This window comes from Aquarana catesbeiana, linkage group LG03 (genome assembly GCF_042186555.1).
Source record: "Aquarana catesbeiana isolate 2022-GZ linkage group LG03, ASM4218655v1, whole genome shotgun sequence".
NCBI classification, from domain to species: domain Eukaryota; kingdom Metazoa; phylum Chordata; class Amphibia; order Anura; family Ranidae; genus Aquarana; species Aquarana catesbeiana.
Window position 1 is genome coordinate 558,326,152 of NC_133326.1, and position 18,408 is coordinate 558,344,559.

An 18,408-nucleotide genomic window follows, 5' to 3' on the forward strand; every position below is an offset into this window, starting at 1 on the left:
TGTCCACAAGTGTCTTAGCTGTCTGGGACTCTCCTCCTGATTGGCTGAGACACAGCAGTGGTGCCATTGGCTCCCACGGCTGTCAAAGTCAGTTAGCCAATAAGGGGAGAGAGGGGGCGGGGCTCTGTGTCTGAATTAACACACTGAGCTGTGACTAAGCTCAGGTGCCCCCATAGCAAGCTGCTGGCTGTGGGGGCACTCCACAGGAGGGAGGGGCCAGGAGCAGCAAAGAGGGACCCGAGAAGAGGAGGATCCAGGCTGCTCTGTGCAAACTCACTACACAGAGGAGGTAAGTATAACATATTTGTTTTAAAAAATAAATTAATTAAAAAAACTAGACTTTACAATCACTTTAAGCCTGTAATTCAGGTAAGTTGAGGAAAAGGGAGGGGGGAGTTTGGGTGTGAGGGTCTTACATCCTAAATATGTGTTTGACATCAAATGTGTTGTAAAAGGTGTTAACATGCCTTAAATGCTTGTCTGAAGATGGTTCTGACCAGATGGTGGTGGTGGTATAACTTTTTTCAAATTAAAGTAGTGTGTGTGTGTGTGTGTGTTTTCCTAAAATTATAATGCTAAATACCTTCTTTGCAGAGCCCTGCTGTGCTGTCATGTGACCTCCCTCTGGTTTCCTTCCCTATCTAAAAGAGCACAGTGGGAGGGGCTGAGATTCCACTCTGATGAATACAAGCTGGCAAAGGGAGGTCACATGCAAAGAAGGTATTTAACATTAGAATTTCAGGAAAACGCACACACTGTACTGAACAGGGACCTAAAGCGGAGAGAATCAAAGTAATACATGTTTCTTTACGTTACAAACACTGGAGCAGCCGCAGGGAATAGAATTATGTGGAGAGGGAGAGGATGACAAGTGACATGGCAAAAGCACTGTGCTATATCTTGTGCCTTTAAGGAAGAGCATGTTCTTCTTTTTTTTTTTTTTTTTTTTTTTTTTTTAGGGTTACAACCACTTTAAGTTGTGTTTGAAAAACACAGCTGACGCATCTCATGCATAGTTTTCAGTTCAGAGTGAGGTGATTTCTATTATATAAAGCGACATATCCAGTGACTGAATTAGGCCTGGTTAGCAGTGCTTCTATTAACAGTAAAGCAGAACTTCACCCTAAAGACAAAGTTCTGCTTTGTGCCCTCCTCTTCTTATTCTTTTGGAACATTTTTTTTTTTTGGGCTGGGGTGGAGCAGGAACCTAGTTTTGAAGTCTTCATCCTGTGTGACCATTCACAAAGTGCAGTGTGCTTCATGCATGTGCAGTGGATAGCCAGCTGTGATAGGGTTGCTTTAAAAACTGACAATTTATCATAATGTAATTGGACCAGTGGAATGATCCTGCCATTGCCAGTACAGAAAGCCATTAGAAACCTGTGTATGGTGCAAATGATCAGCATCTACTCATCACTAGGGATTGGACAATTCACTGGAGTATTTAGGATTCTAGGCATGAAACTGTAACTTTGAATGAAGTAAACAATCAATTTGTTATTTTAGGATGAAAACATCAATAGATCGGGAAAAGGAGGACCTGGCAGAGGCCGAGATTATAAAGGACTCTCCCGATTCCCCAGAGCCCCCAAACAAAAAGCCACATATCGTCATAGAGGATGTCACCCCAATAGAGAAAACTAAAGGTTAGTGTGGGAAACGGCTGGATTTGTGCTTTATCAAAGTGTCTGAATGAGTCCTATAAACATTTTTCTTCTGATAAATATGTAATGTTATTCTACTGTATACATAAAAAAAGTAGCACTCATATGTCAAATTATAATGCACATCAAAATAAATGTGTACTCTGCTTCCTGCTTTTTTAGTGCTGCACAGTCCTTTTTCAGTTTGCAAATCTGAACACAAACTATTGCATATGTGGTTGATTGATTTATCTTGGCAGTTCCTCAGCATGGATGCTCTCTCTATTTCCTGATATAGAGGAAAGATTGACAGACTTGCTTTTTTCTTACTATTTATCGGTCTATGGAGGGATTCAGACAATTTTTGTAATACCTTAAAATGTCTACCCCATTAAAATATTTCTTCGGTGTGATTTTTCCACCAACGTGGAGCAGATTTTTCTTTAAATAAGGTTCAGACAATGGGCAGTTGTTTGCTGTCATCACTCACAGTGCCCAAGGACTTTACAAAGGTACACCATCAGCCCTTATAAAAATGTATAATCTGTACAGAAATGAGGGCACACCCACCATGACGTCTTTTTGAACAACATCCAGGACCATAGTTACTAACAGATACATGCAGGTCAATGGATAAGAGGACACAAATAGCAGGGCAGCAGCAAACACTAACTTTACAAATACTCGTTACTTTTTCCAGTGTCATGTGGCCTACAAGATAACTGTAGCAGGAAGCAGCTCAGGGGGTTATTTAGAGAAGTCACCATGCTCTCTAGATCAGGCAATACAAAATCATCTCCTGTTTATCTTGGGTGGCGGTGTCTGCAAAGTTGTGTTATAGCTCTTTACATAGAGCGGACGGCAGGTTTCCTCCTGTAGTGTAGTATAGATTTTGCAAAAACAACAGTATGACAAAAATGGTAGAGCCAGTTCAGACTTTACTCATCTGGTCTCAGGACAGCATGAAGTCTAAATACAGCACTGCTCCATCTGCTTTTGTAGTATGTTTTTTAACTAATGCAAAATATTCTTTAAACCCTTTTCATTCCCATTGTGTAGATTATCATTAAATTACCATTCTCGGTGCCGCATGGTGGGGATATACGTAAAATAACTTCCTATTTTCTGAGCCACCAGATGGCTGTCAGTGACAGCTCTGGTCCCCATTGGCAATTGGGGTGGTTCATTAACGTATAATCACTAGGTCAGCTATGACTGGCTGACTGGAGGTTGAACAGGGCACTGCAGATACCACTACAGCCTGAAGGTGGCAGTGTTTATCTGTTTAATACTATATTTGTCAGATACAATTACAGTAATAATAATAAAAAAATATATAATTGAAAAAAAGCTTATTTCTAACATTTTTGCACATTTGTCAGCCTACAATAAAAAAAACATATATTTTGTAATAAAACAGTAAATAAATAAAAGCCTTGTGCATCCTTAAAAAATATTAAATATATTTGGGTATCCAAATTAGTCGCATAATTATAGCTTAAGTAACTTGCACATGTTGATGCTGGTAAATTTGTCCAGGGCATATAGGCATTGGTGATCCTGAGAGGGTTAATTAAAATAAATATAAAATCATGTAAGGCGCTATACTGCAGTATCACAATGTGGATCCATATCAGCAGTGACCACTGGGATAGTGATAAAGACAATACACAAAAACACAGAGTCAAGGTGCTCCAGGGAGGTCATCCGATCCCTGTGCTGCGGCTTGCGGTCTCTCCGGCACATCCCCTCCATCACTGGTTTGGATCTTTCAACTAGCAGCTGTGTTCACTGCACCATGTAAGACTTTTAATTGCCTTTTCATGAAAGTGTGATTTCAACTGGGTTTCCTTGTCTCCTGTGGATCCTGGGCTGTTGTTAGTGCATCTTCCCCCCACATACTGTTTTCATATGACCTCCCCGGAGCGCCTTGGCTGTGTGTTTTTGTAAAATTAAAATAAATGAATATGTGATTTGATAAAGTCAAGTGATAGATTTCACTGTACATAAAAGAAAATTATGCAAGTATGTAACATTTTGAACTATATTTTTAATAAATGCTCCAAAGTTTATTTAAATTCTCCTAATGTCTACAGGTCCCATGTCTCTGCTGTCTCTGTGGAGTTCAAGAATTAACGCTGCCAATTCCAGGAAACATCAGGAGTTTTTTGGACGTACGAATTCTGTCAACAACAAGGCTGAACTGTACCAACACCTAAAGGAAGAAAATGGGTGAGAGTTGCAGGGAAGATTAACATCGTTTGGAGAGGACCAGTTGGAAGGCTTGGCTGTCTGCAGAGCGATGAAGACGGGGGGCATTGTCTATGTCAAGCTGACTTGTATAGACGGGGCCAGTATGAACCTGTCCAACATCTTCATCCTCTCCCAGCAGGCATCCACATCTTCTGACACAGCATTGGCCCTATGCTATCTGGGCAGTGTAAAGCAGAATATGTGAGCAAGAAAAGAACTTAATTCAATTTGAAGTTTAACTCCAGGCAGATATAAAATACACAAATTAATGCAGGTCTGCATTTATTAATACATCCTTAAACAAGAATTTCGGACATTTTTTTACATGGCAACATTGGTTCAGGTTGAACCAATGTAACTATGCATGTACCATGACTGTGGGATCCCTTCAGAAGCTGAAAATTGCTGTAGCAAACATCCCTACTCCAGTGATTTATACTGAGTGACTGCGCTGCTGCATTGTGAACACAGGAGGTTGGCTGCTCAGTACAGGCGCCACTCTGATTGGATGAGGTAGGGTGTTTTTTTTTTTTTTTTTCGTTTTTTTTTTAATCTAAATGCATATTCATTTAGAGAACAAAAAAAAAAAAAAAAACGACAAACGTTTTCTTAAATATTATCTATACCCAAGGAAAAAATGTATTATATTGTAGCTTACCAGTCCTATTTTTTACAGTTTTTTTTTTTTTCTTTTTTCCCATTATTTTCAGCTACTTTTCCCACCAGTGACACACTTCTTGTCCTGGGGTCACAACACTCACTCATCGTATTGTATTTGTAAAGAAGCAAGGTTGTCACTCTATTACAGAAATTATGTTTGAACTACAGAACCTCTCCCCTCATCTCCATAACATAGCAGAAAGGTGTTCTGTGCTTTGCAAAGGTGAACTGGGAAGGGCTTGGAATTTTAGTGCGAGCAGAGGCAGTGTTGCCAGCATTTATTGACCGCCGCACACAGATGTACGTCGGCATAATGGCACAGGCAGGCAAATGGGCGTACAGGTACGTCCCTTTAAATTTGCCACCTTTCGGGCTCGCGCACCCACGGGTCCCGGGAACTCGATGTTCTCCGGCGGCCCGCAATTGCAGTGTGGAGAGGAACAAAGGCATCTCCCCGTTCTGCCTTGTGTAATGACAGAGATCACAGCTCCCTGTGATCTGGAGCAGTGATCGCTGTCATGTCCTAGGTAGCCCCTCCCCCCCACAGTTAGACTCACTCCCTAGGACACACTTAACCCCTTCATCGCCCCCTAGTAGTTAACCCCTTCCCTGCCAGTGTCATTTACACAGTAATCAGTGCATTTGTATAGCACTAATCGCCGTATAAATGACAATGGTCCCAAAATAGTGTCAAAAGTGTTCGATGTGTCCGCCATAATGATGCAGTCACGGTAAAAATCGCAGATCGCCGCCATTACTACTAAAAAAAAAAAGTAATAATAAAAATGCCATAGAACTATCCCCTATTTTGTTTGCGCAAACCAATCAATATAACATGGAATTGCGTTTTTTTGGGGGGGGGGTTTACCAAAAATATGTAGAAGAATACATATCAGCCTAAACTGAGGAAAAAATTATTTTTTTTATATATTTTTGGGGGATATTTATTATAGCAAAATGTAAAAAATATTGCTTTTTTTTTTCAAAATTGTCGCTCTTTTTTTGTTTATAGCACAAAAAATAAAAATCGCAGAGGTGATTAAATACTACCAAAAGAAAGCTCTATTTGTGGGAAAAAAGGACGTCACTTTTGTTTGGGTACAATGTCGCACGACCGCGCAATTGTCAGTTAAAGTGACGCAGTGCCGAATCGCAACAAATGGCCCGGTCATTCAGCAGCCAAATCTTCCGGGGCTGTGGTTAAAGTGTCAAAAAATGGGAAAATATGCATGTATTGCAGAGATGTACTATTTTATCCTTTTCAAATGTTGCCTGGACATACAGTTTTAACATGTTCACTTTTTCTATTTCCTTGCAGAACGGACCCTGTTGAAAATGGAAAAGCTGGAAGACAGTGATGAACTATATTCTGTCACACCGTGATGAATTCTGTCATTTTACAGCATACGGATCAATTTTTACCATTTTGGACACTTTCTAGCATTTTCTATCATCTGTAAATGTGCAGACTCTGGGCAAACTATTTTAATACAATGAGAAGAATAAGATATCCGGTTTTTGGGGATAACAATGAACTAATCTTCCCGCCTTGAAAAAAATTATATTAAAGTTGTTTTGTTGTACCCTTTTTAGAAAAAAAGAACTGTTTAGTTTATTGTGTAAAAAATAATATAAAAATGGGATTTTTGTACTCGCTGCAAAATCCTTTGTCGCAGTCTTTTTGGGGGATACAGGAGGTCTTTCATCTTTAGATTATACTGCTGCCAGAATCACCAGAGCAATCTACTGCTTTTGCCAAGGAATTGCTCAAAACAAACCTGCCCAGCTTTTTGGACCATTGCAAGCTGCTTGCTGTGGGGGCACTCGACAGGAGGGAGGGGCCAGGAGCAGCCAAGTGGGACCCGAGAAGAGGAGGATCCAGGCTGCCCTGTACAAATCCACTGCATGTGAAAATAGGTAAGTATATAAATCTTTCTTGCACTGGTGTTAGGAGGGGTAGCTTCGGTATTAAGAGGGAAAGGGGATCGTTTTAAGGCTAGAGGTAGGTGTAAGCTGGAATTCCACTTTGAGCATTGTAGGAAACAAATTCCAAGATGCTCCTGTCCCTTAGAACCTGGGATTTAACCGGTATGCTGTTAAAGCCAGCAAACAAGAAGCTGGATAGTAAATCTGTCCTTGGGACAGTAAATCCAGAACAGGCTGGCCAAAGTCTTACTAAGTCTTACTGTCTTGGCATACCATATCCACTTGGACCAATTCAGGGCAGGGGGGATCGCTGCAATGCCCCTCATCTTGATCTTGCAGAGCAGGCAAGGAAGAGGTTTTTAGGGAGGAAAGGCATAGATCATGGTGTTCTAATCCCATGGAATCACCAGAGCAATCTACTGCTTTTGCCAAGGAATTGCTAAAAACAAACCTGCCCAGCTTTTTAGACTTGGAGGCCAGGAGGTACATATCCAACATCCACAGCTTGTGAGACAGGTCCCAGAAGATCTCTGGTTGTAGAGATCACATGGCAGACTCTGATGACTGAGGAGCCAATTGTCTATGCTTGGAATGTAGAAGGCTGACAAAGCTGGAACATACAGTTCTGACCAGGACAGAATCGGCTCTACCTCTCTTATTGCAGTGAAATGTCTGGTTCCTCCCTGATGATCCGTGTACACCACCACCATGGCATTGTCCAACTAAATCCGAATCGTATGGCCCCTCAACAGGTTGGTCCAGTGCTGAAGGGACAACCACATCACCCTGTGAACGCAAGTGGGTATGGTAACCAACAAGCTTCATAAATGTTTCAAGAAATCCAGCTGCAATATTTGTTAGATTGAATTTTCCACCAACAGTGATGAAGTCTCTCCCTAGGCAGCTTTATGTGTACTGGGTGGAGCTAAGACAAGTTTTAGGTAGACTTGCCCCTTTTAAAAGCATGGCACAACATGCAAAACCTTAAAGGGCAACTCCACTTTCGTGGGAAAAAAATTGGCAAAAAAAATAATAATAATAATATAGCGTGCACAATTATGACACAAGTCATATTGTAATTGAATGTTAGTAACAATTACCTTTAGATATAGATAAGCCCAATAGAATACCATGCAGAGCTGGGTGTTGAGCATTCAAGCACTTCTGGAAACGCACTTGATATCGCTCAGGTGTGAATGGTGGCTTTCCCGCAGATCAGTTCCTGCTGCAGCCCCTCACCTTAATCCTCTTTTTTCTTCGTATTCTGTAACCTTGTACTGCCTTTACAAGAAATGCGCAATCACTGGTCATTTTGACAACCAAAACACTACAGATATAAGACAATCATAAACTTGCTGTGCGCCAAGGACTCGTGTATCTTGACTGCAGGTAGATTCCTGTGTCAATATTAACACAGGAGAGGCAGACGTTCTCGCAGTGCCATGAAAAAAATAAGTCATCCTGGCAGTTTTGTTGTAAAGGTAACAAAAATATCTGCTAAGGAAGCATCTTAGAGGCCAATTTTCTACTTTGTAGTGCATTAATGCAGCCTGCGGTGCACTTTAAGGCAGAATTTGTGTGCTGCACAGGGGCATTGCATTAGTGCTTTGTGTGTTACCACAATGTGTTAATGTAAAATTAAAACCCCGCCTTAGTTTAAAAAACAATGATACTCAAATTTTCTACACAAGCACATTTTTTTTTATCTAAAGCTGAACTCCAGGCATATAAAATGTCATTTAAAGTGGTTGAAAAGCCTCACATATACCCACTGAAGTGATTGGCCTCTGGTGATACACATAGATGAAACAATTTCTACATAAATTGTACCTGTTTTTTTTTGTTTTGTTTTTTTGCAGTCTTCTCTTCCCTACGTCCATTCAAAGTGATAAATATTTAAAGCTTGTCTGAGAGTTCAGAAAAAAAGGGTCAGAGAGCTTAAGTTACACTCTGCATTGAGGAGAGCTCTGAACGCTGATTGGAGGGAAGAGCCGCCACCCCCACCCCACCCCCCCCCCCCCCTTTGACACAGCACACAAATGGGGATGAGGCTGTCAATCAACTGGGGGTCCCTCCCCCTGTCACCTTTTTTCTCTTTGTGTCAAGAAACCCACCCCCCATGTGAATGAATATGGGGTACCCCTACCCATTCACCCCGAAAAAAAGCAGTTTAGTGTAAATAACAACAGACAGTTTTGACAAGTCCTGTATCAAAAAAATGAATGTCCCCCGTCGTAGCTCCAACGTGTCTTCGTTCTCTGGTTCCGCCACCGATGTCTTCTCCCTCCGGTCTTCTCCCTCTGGCGATGTGTTCTTCCCTCTCCGCTGCTGTCTTCTCCCTCCGGTGATGTGTTCTTCCTCCGGTCTTCTCCCTCTGCTGCTGTCTTCTCCGCTGCCGACCCAGTCCTCCGATGCTGGCTCCCACCGTTGTGACATCTCTGATGTCTGCCAGTTCTTACAGTGCATATGGAAAGTATTCACAGAGCTTCACTTTTTCCACATTTTGTTATGTTAGCGCCTTATTCCAAAATTGATTCAATTAATTATTTTCTTCAAAATTCTACAAATAGTGCCCCATAATGACAATGTGAAATCTTTGCAAATTTATTAAAAACAAAAAAAAATCACATGTACATAAGTATTCACAGCCTTTGCTCAATACTTTCTTGAAGCACCTTCTCACCAATTACAGCTTCAAGTCTTTTTGAGTATGATGCTACAAGCTTGGCTACTTTTGGGCAGTTTCTCCCATTCTTTGCAGAACTTCTCAAGCTCCATCAGGTTGAATAGGGAGCGTCGGTGCACAGCCATTTTCAGATCTCTCCAGAGATGTTCAATCGGGTTTAAGTCTGGGCCACTCATGGACAGTGGTGCCTGGTTCCAGACATGACACTTGCCATTCAGGCCAAAGAGTTCAATCTTTGTTTCATCAAACCAGAGAATTTTGTTTCTCATGGTCTGAGAGGCGTTCAAGTGCCTTATGGCAAACTCCAGGCGGGCTGTCATGTGCCTTTTGCTGAGTAGTGGCTTCTGTCTGGCCACTCTGCCATACAGGCCTGATTGTTGAAGTGCTGCAGAGATGGTTGTTCTTCTGGAAGGTTCTCTCTCCACAGAGAAATGCTGGAGCTCTGTCAGAGTGACCATTGGGGTCTTGGTCACCTCCCTGACCTTCTCCCCCAATCACCCTGTCTGGCCCAGCTGCCCGCTCTAGGAAGAGTCCTGGTGGTTCCAAACTTCCTGCATTTACAGATGAGGGGTGCCACTGTGCTCATTGGGACCTTCAATTCTGCAGAAATTTTTCTGTACCCTTCCCAAGATCTGTGCCTTAATACAATCCCATCCCAGAGGTCTAAAGACAATTCCTTGGACTTCATGGCTTGTTTTGTGCTTTGACATGTACTGTTGTGGGACCTTATAGACAGGTGTGTGCCTTTCCAAATCATGTCCAATCAACTGAATATACCACATGTGGACTCCAATCAAGTTGTAGAAATATTTCAAGGATGATCAGTGGAAACAGGATGTACCTGAGCTCAATTTTGAGTGTCCTGGCAAAAGGATGTGAATACTTGTGTACATGGGATTTTTTTTTGTTTTTTATTTTTTTTAAATTTGCAAAGATTTCAAACAAACGTCTTTCACATTTCTTTCACATTGTAATTATGGGGTATTGTTTGTAGAATTTTGAGGAAAATAATAAATTTAATCCATTTTGGAATAAGGGCGTAACATAACAGAATGTGGAAAAAGTAAAGCGCTGTGAATACTTTCCGGATGCACTGTATATAGCCAATGGGGTGTGGCCATGTGGTGACGTCACATGAGACTCCATCCCTTGTTACGTCACAAGGGTAGAGTGTCATGTGACATCTCCCCATGGCTATAGAAGAACTGGCAAACATCAAAGATGTCATAACGGCGGAGAAGACCGGAGGAAGAACACATCACTGGAGCCAAAAAAAAAAATGGTATGGGGTCCCCCCCACCACCATATGGATTTTGAGGCGAAACTCCAAAAGAAAAAAAAAAAAAAAACACTGTGGGGGCCCTCCCCTCCAAAATACATATCATGACCTTATCAGAGCATGCAGCCCAGCAGGTCAGAAATGGGGTGGGGGGGGGGGCAAGTGAGTGTACAGAGCCCCCCCTGCCCCAAAGAACCCACCCCCCCATGTTGAGGGCTTCTAGCCTGGTATGGTTCAGGAGGGGGTGTACTCACTCGTCCCCCCACAAACACACACCCCTTTTCTGACCTGCTGGGCTGCATGCTCGGATAAGGATCTGGTATTTTGGAGGGGGGGCCACACCGGTTTTTTTTTTCTTTTGGAGTTTCGCCTCAAAATCCATACCAGACCGCGAAGGCTCTGGTATGGTCTTCGGGGGGACCCCCATACTATTTTCTTTTTTTTTTTTTTTTTGGGTTATCTTCGAGATCCTTAGAGCACAAGTCGCATGCCACAGGTCGGATCAGTTAAGATGATGATCTGACTTGGATGCAACCTCCATTCAAATCAATGGGCTGAAATCGTGTCCAAGTCGCACTAAGACGGCTCTCATAGGGAACCATTTATTTTTTATAATTCCTTTGTTTAACAAAATGCATTTTACAGCCAAAGTAAATGGGAACCATTCATTTTGACATGTGATGTGATTGTGCTCTCAAAGTCCGTGCGTATTTCGGACCAGTGTGAACCGGCCCTCAATCAGCAGACTTGAGGGCGGATGGTTACTCTGTTCATTGGTCCCTGGTAACATACTGCACTAAATGTAAGCACTGTGCACTGTCCAGCCCCATCAAGCTGCAGCAGCTGTCAGTCTTAGTGCAGCAATAGGTCAGGATGGTGTGCCTGTATCTTCCACCTGCACCTGAACGCCAGAGCCTCATGTTCTAGGAATAAATGCCAAGTGTGCATAAGGCCTTACTGAACTGCAGCAGAGAAAAAAACAGGCAGGGCTGAGCTGTGTGGCATAGCTGTGTAAATCTCAGAACTGAATGGACAATAAATACAAATTTGCTAGCAGGTAAAACATCCCTCATATATGTTTTTCAGCTGTGTATTTAGTGGTTTGTCTGGAGTTCAGCTTGAAGATTCAACTGGCCTTTAATATATAAGCTGACATTGTCCATACACTTATGATCATTGTGATGAAGAATTGTCAACTATCGGGAGAAAGTTCTCTGAAAACATCTATATGTTAAAATCTTCTGATCTCGAGAATGGTCATTAATCCTTTGGAATTTTTTTATTTTCAGTTGGTATATTTACTGATAAATAACTGATGACCCGTGAAGGGAACAAAGCGTTGGTGATCACCATGGCCATATCGCTATTATAAATCATTGTTCAGTGTTGGATCTATCAGTTCTTGATGTAAGGTGTGGTTCATACAGGATCATTGTTGCAGAACATTTTTGAATGCTGACTGCATAATAAATGCATTCATTTAATAATGCAGTATGATCAATGGAACTTTTTTTCACTGTGGTTGGTGTCCATTAGTTATATTACCTCTTCAAGGTGTGGCTTAAAGCAAATGTGTAGCATAATTTTTGTTTTGTAAAATAACAAACATGTTATACTTACCTGCTCTGTGCAATGGTATTGGCGCTCTAGGCTCCTCCTCTTCTCGGTGCACTACCATAGTAAGCCGCTTCCTATGGCTTCAGGCCTGTGCCCAAGCTGGACTCTGTGTCTATAGTCGCACACAGCGTGGCTCGGCCCGTGCCCCTGGCTCCCACAGGATTTGACTGACAGCAGCAGTAGCCAATTAGAGAACGGGGAGAGGAGATAGATCAAGACTGTCTTTCATTCGGAACAAAGTCCCTCTGTCCCTCTTTCCTCCTCATTTGTCCCTCATTTTGGTCTGATCTAGATATAAATGCACTATTTACCTATCAAAAAGTGTTTTCCAGTGCTAGATCTTCCATCTACTTTCTAAACAGCTGCATTTGTACATTTCAAAAGCCAATATAAATGAATATTAGTGGTAAAAAAGCACTTGTGGGTTTGACCGATTTTTTTTTTTTTTGGTCCAATGCTCCTTTAACCACTTAAAGTGGTTGTAAACCCAGGCAGAAAAATAAAAAAGACTACAAACAAAGGCATAATGAGCTAGTATGCTATGCATACTAGCTCATTATGATATACTTACCTTAGATCGAAGTCCCCGCAGTGGTCCCAGTGTTCTGACGAGAAAGGTCCCCCGTCCGATAGTGTCCGCCCTGTACTGCGCAGGCGCAGCGCTTGCGCAGTACGGAGGACAAAGGAGTCTCCGAACATGAACAGCTGTTGATCAGCTGTAGACAGCGCCTGCGCAATTAAGACTACATTGTGCCACACGCTCTCGATGCTCATGCAACTCTGCAAGGGGCGGGTGTAGGGGAGGATGCATACAGAAGAGGCCGTAGAACTCATACAATGGGGGTGGATTTCTGGAAGGGGCGGATGTATTATTGAGAAGCGTGTAAGGGGCGGATGCCTACAGAAGAGGACGTATTTCACAATGATGGGCAGAGCTGATAAGTTGGGGCTGGTTTTCGGGGTGGTTTTATCAATAAACTACATGCGGGGCGTGTTTACACAACTGAAGGGTGGGTTTTGAAAGCCCCGCAAAGATCCGCCCCTTTGAGAAATCCACCCCCATCATATGAGCTCTGCCCATCATGCGGTCTCTTCTGTATGCATCCGCTCCTACACCCACCCCTTGCAGAGTTGCACGAGCATCAGGAGCGTGTGGCACAATGTAGTCTTAATTGCGCAGGCGCCGTGTACAGCTGATGAACAGCTGTTCATGTTCGGAGACTTTTGCTGTCTCCTTTGTCCTCCGTACTGCGCAAGCACTGCGCCTGCGCAGTACAGGGCGGACACTATCCAACGGGGGACCTTTCTTGACAGGACACCGGCACACCGCTTTGGCCAGCTTCATATCTCCCGGAGTTACTTACAGGTATCACGGGCTCCGGCGCTGTGATTGGTCGGAGTCACGATAAAGTCACTCCCACTCATGCACGCAGGAGCCACCGGTAACGGCACACTAGCTGAAGCAACAGCAGGAATGTCCCACTGCGTCAGTGCGCATGTGCCAATGACGTCGGCACATGCTGATACAGGGGATATCTCCTAAAGCCGGCAGGTATTAGGAGATATCCGGGGTAGCTACAGGTAAGCCTTATTATAGGCTTACCTGTAGAAAAAAGTGGATTGTAAGGGTTTACAACCACTTTAAGGACCGGAAGGATTTACCCCCTTCCTGACCAGGCTATTTTTTGCGATACGGCACTGCGTTACTTTAACTGATAATTGTGTGGCCGTGTACCCAAATCAAATTTATGTCTTTTTTTTCCCCCCACAAATAGAGCTTTCTTTTGGTGGTATTTGATCACCGCTATAAACAAAAAAAGAGAGGCAATTTTGGGAAAAAAAAAAACAATATTTATTACTTTCTGCTATAAATCATACCCAATAAAAAAAATTAAAAAATCTAATTTCTTCATCAGTTTAGGCCAATATGTATTCTGTTACGTATTTTTGGTAAAAAAAAAAAAAAACAAGTGTACATTGATTGGTTTGTGCAAAAGTTATAGTGTCTACAAAATAGGGGATAGATTTATAGCATTTTTATTTTTATTTATTTTTTTTACTAGCAATGGCGGTGATAAGCAATTTTTAGCGGGACTGCGACATTGCGGCGGACAGATTGGACACCTAACTGACATTTTTTTTTTACACTTTTTTGGGAACCAGTGACAGTATTACAGTGATCAGTGCTAAAAATATGCACTGACATTGTACTAATGACACCAGCAGGGAAGGGGTTAACTGTGTTCCCTGGGTGTATTTACTAACTGTATGGGGGATGGCTATCTGGGATAACACACAGATCCGTCTTACTGAATAGCAGATAGACAGGATCTGTGTGTCATCCCTTGTCAGAACGTTCTGTCTCTGCGGGGAACGATTGTAGGCAGCCGGCGGACATCGAGTCTGCCGGACCTGCTGATTGGCTCTCCTGCTGGCCAATCGGCGCGCACGCGCACCCACACAGGGCCGTGAAAGAGCCTGACGTACACCTAGGGCAATTCACGCAGCCAAGCCAGCTTGCCGAATTGTAACTGCGGCGGTTGGTCGGCAAGCAGCTAAGGTGGGCATGGCAGGGTTGTGTCCTATACCTACAGCCTTTTGCTAATAGGTGTCCCTCATTGCCATCTCGGAAAGCTGGAGGTTATGCCTCTGTACTTCTCTATGCAATGCAAACAGATCGTGACTGGTAGGAGGGGCTGGCAGGGTGCTGTACATAGCTTTCTGAAAACATCACAGCAATCTACCTCACTACTCCTCTCAGGAGCCCTCAGACATGATACAAACAGTTAGGCTGGTTCTTTGGAGGAGTTATGCAAATATCAGAATGTCAGTCTGGAGCAGTGGGTGTTCCTAGGCAGACTGTATTTGCATGTAGACCACCCTAGGTACCACCTCTATGATTTAAAAGAACTGAAACCCAATGAATGAATAGGGGCAGACAAGGGACAGCAAGGCTGGGGTGGAAAGAATTAGTTAGATCAGCGGTCCCTAACCTTTTTGGCACCAGGTACCGGCTGTATGGAAGAAAACTGTACCAAGGCCCGGGGGGTAAGTGATTTTTCGCTGGCAATTTGTCAGGGCAATGGCTGGTGTCAGCGCTTCAATCACCACGGTTGTCATTTGTCAGGCTGCCTGCTACCAGATGTGGATTGTCACTTGCCACGCTGCCTGCCACCAGATGTGGACTGTCACTTGCCATGCTGCCTGCCACCAGATGTGGATTGTCACTTGCAAAGTCACCTGCCTTCAGATGCAGCTTTTCACCTGCCACGTCGCCTGTCACCAGATGCGGATTGTCACTGCATTGGTGGCAGCACTGGTCAATATAGTACAGTGGCAGGAGAGCAGTGATGCGGGGCTGGCGGTGAGGGATGATGTCATCTCTCTGCTCCCCATTGCACCTCCAACATTGAGGAGGCTGACAGAACATCGGCTGTGAGGGCGGAAGAGCGGTGATGCGGGACGGGCAGAGAGGGATGAGGTAATCTCTGCTTGCCTGCCCGCCCGCTTCTCTCATCCACCCAGCTCTCATTCTGCCCGCCTGCCTGCCTGCCTCTCTCATGCCGTCTGCCCGACTCTCTCATCCGCCCGCCCGGCTCTTTCATGCTGGTCACACTCGCGGTCAGGATGCAGAGAGGCCATGGCCCAGTGGTTGGGGACCCTTGAGTTACATGATGTTGGCCTTCCTCCAGTCAGAAAATGAAGTGGGCTGTATCTGACTTTTAACTGGCCAATATCGCCCGGCATTCAGCCCGTGTGTGTGGGGCGTTAGATACACTCTAATGAGGAAACTCTAATTACCATCTTAGTTTGTTGTGGTTTCTGTTGGCTCTGTGACTTACATTGAATTGAACAATACTTTATGTAAATAAGGTTACTGTAACGGGGATCTCCTTCAGAATACCTTTCCCTGCAGAAGATCAGCATAACAATCGGTTACAGTGATAATTATGGAAGGACAACTTAATTATTATATTTACTTTTGTAACAACCCTGGGGCTGTGCCAAGGGTCGCTGTCCAGGTAGAACCTGTTATATAGAATAGGACAACTTAATTATTATATTTACTTTTGTAACAACCCTGGGGCTGTGCCAAGGGTCGCTGTCCAGGTAGAACCTGTTATATAGAATAATGCCTCGTACACACGATCGGACATTCCGACAACAAAATACTGGATTTTTTTCCGAAGGATGTTGGCTCAAACTTGTCTTGCATACACACGGTCACACAAATGTCGGAAATTCGGAACGTCAAGAACGCGGTGACATACAACACGTATGACGAGCCGAGAAAAAGGAAGTTCAATAGCCAGTGCGGCTCCTTGCTTGATTCAGAGCATGCGTGGACTTTTGTGTGACGGACTTGTGTACACACGATCGGACTTTCCGACAACAAGTTTTGTTGCTGGGAAATTTGAGAACCTACTCTCAAACATTTCTGTGTGGAAATTCCGACAGCAAATGTTCGATGGAGCATACACTCGGTCGGATTTTCCGTCAACAAGCTCACATCCAACATTTCCCGTTGGAAAGTCCGACCGTGTGTACGCGGCATAAGAGCTTCCAACTCTCCTTGTTTTAGACTGGCTCCCTCCGTGCCTCATCATTGCTCTACACCACGGGTCTCCAAACTACGGCATGAGGGCCAAATCCAGCCCTCTGTAAAATTCTATCTGGCTCTGTGATGTAAGATGGACTGTTATGTAAGCGAGGGCTCTGATGTAGGAGGGGCTTTGATGGGCATTCTGATGTAGTATTATTATACAGGATTTATATAGCGCAGTTTACACAGTAATTTTACAACACGAGGGCAAACAGTACAGTTACAATATAATTCAATACAGGAGCAATCAGAGGGCCCTGCACGTTAGAGCTTACTATCTAGGAGTAGGAGGGGTTTTGATGGGGATTCTGAGGTAAGGGGGGCTTTGATGGGGACTCTGATGTAGGAGGGGGTTTGATGGGGATTCTGATGTAGGAGGGGCTTTGATGGGGATTCTGATTTAAGGAGGGCTTTGATGGGGGATTCTAATGTAAGGGGGGCTTTGATGGGTACTCTGATGTAAGGAGGGGCTTTGATGGGGATTCTGATGTAGGAGGGGCTCTGATGGGGATTCTGGTGTAAGGGTAGCTTTGATGGGGACTCTGATGTAAGGAGGGGCTTTGATGGGGATTCTGATGTAAGGGGGGCTTTGATGGGTACTCTGATGTAGGAGGGGTTATGATGGGGATTCTGATGTAGGAGGGGCTCTGATGGGGATTCTGATGTAGGAGGGGCTTTGATGGGGATTCTGATGTAAGGAGGGCCTTTGATGGGGATTCTGATGTAAGGGGGACTTTGATGGGGATTCTGATGTAAGAGGGGATTTTGTGGGGATTCTGATGTAGGAGGGGCTCTGATGGGGATTCTGATGTAGGAGGGGCTTTGATGGGGATTCTGATGTAAGGAGGGACTTTGATGGGGATTCTGATGTAAGGAGGACTTTGATGGGGATTCTGATGTAAGGGGGACTTTATAGGAATTCTTATGTAAGAGGGGCTTACATGGGGACTCTGATGTAGGAAGGGCTTTCATGGGGATTCTGATGTAGGAAGGGCTTTCATGGGGATTCTGATGTAGGAGGGGCTTTCATGGGGATTTTGATGTAGGAGGGGCTGTTAGGTACCTGATAGTTGAGCCCGAATTGTAGGAGAAGACCTCTCTTACAACGCTGGTTCAGGAGCCACTGTAGTGGGAACAGTGGTCTCGTGAGCACAGTGGGTAGAAGTGCCTGATGGAAGTTGCAGTGGCCGGCACAGGAACTGAGTAGAGATCCTTCAGGGATGGCTGAGCTGCAGATGATGACAGGCCGGAGAGGATCAGCAAACCTGGAGCTGGATGAGAAGGCCGGGAATGCAGCAACACAAGGCAACAGGCAGTAGGCAGAGTCAGACAGTCCAGGTTGGCAGGAGATCAGGCAGATGAGTTCAAATGGGCAAACAGCAGAGTAGTCGGGCAAGCAGGAGTTCGGCAACGGGTCACAGTGAAGATAGCAGAGTCAGGCAGGCCGGGTCAGGTTGGAGATAGTAGCAGAGTCAGACGGAGCCGGGTCGGTAATAGCAGTAAACAATCAGCAAGCAGATACAGGAACACAGGTACAGAGCTGCAGACGAACAGCACCGCATGAGTGCAGCTGTCATACTTTTAAAGGCACCGTGGCGCCAAACGGCGCTAACGCCCACGTGCGTGTGCACACGCGCGCGCGTCCGTGGAGCTTGCCGATGCACACCAGTGGGTAAATTCTGCTGCATAACTCTGGACAGGCCCTGCGTGTGCATGCGCGCATGCATATTCCCCTGAAAGG

General features: G+C 44.2%; 1 protein-coding gene across 2 annotated transcripts in view; it reads left to right on the forward strand.

Annotated features, from left to right (window-relative positions):
• INTS13 (integrator complex subunit 13) overlaps window positions 1-6,219 on the forward strand; it is a 70,842-nt gene extending 64,623 nt beyond the window's left edge. For both annotated transcript variants that reach the window (XM_073621748.1, XM_073621749.1), the window contains 3 exons: window positions 1,507-1,646; window positions 3,740-3,875; window positions 5,875-6,219. In XM_073621748.1, coding sequence (XP_073477849.1) covers window positions 1,507-1,646; window positions 3,740-3,875; window positions 5,875-5,914 — 316 coding nt within the window. In that variant the 3' untranslated portion in view covers window positions 5,915-6,219. The remainder of the gene's footprint in view (window positions 1-1,506; window positions 1,647-3,739; window positions 3,876-5,874) is intronic.
• Window positions 6,220-18,408: the final 12,189 nt, after the last annotated feature.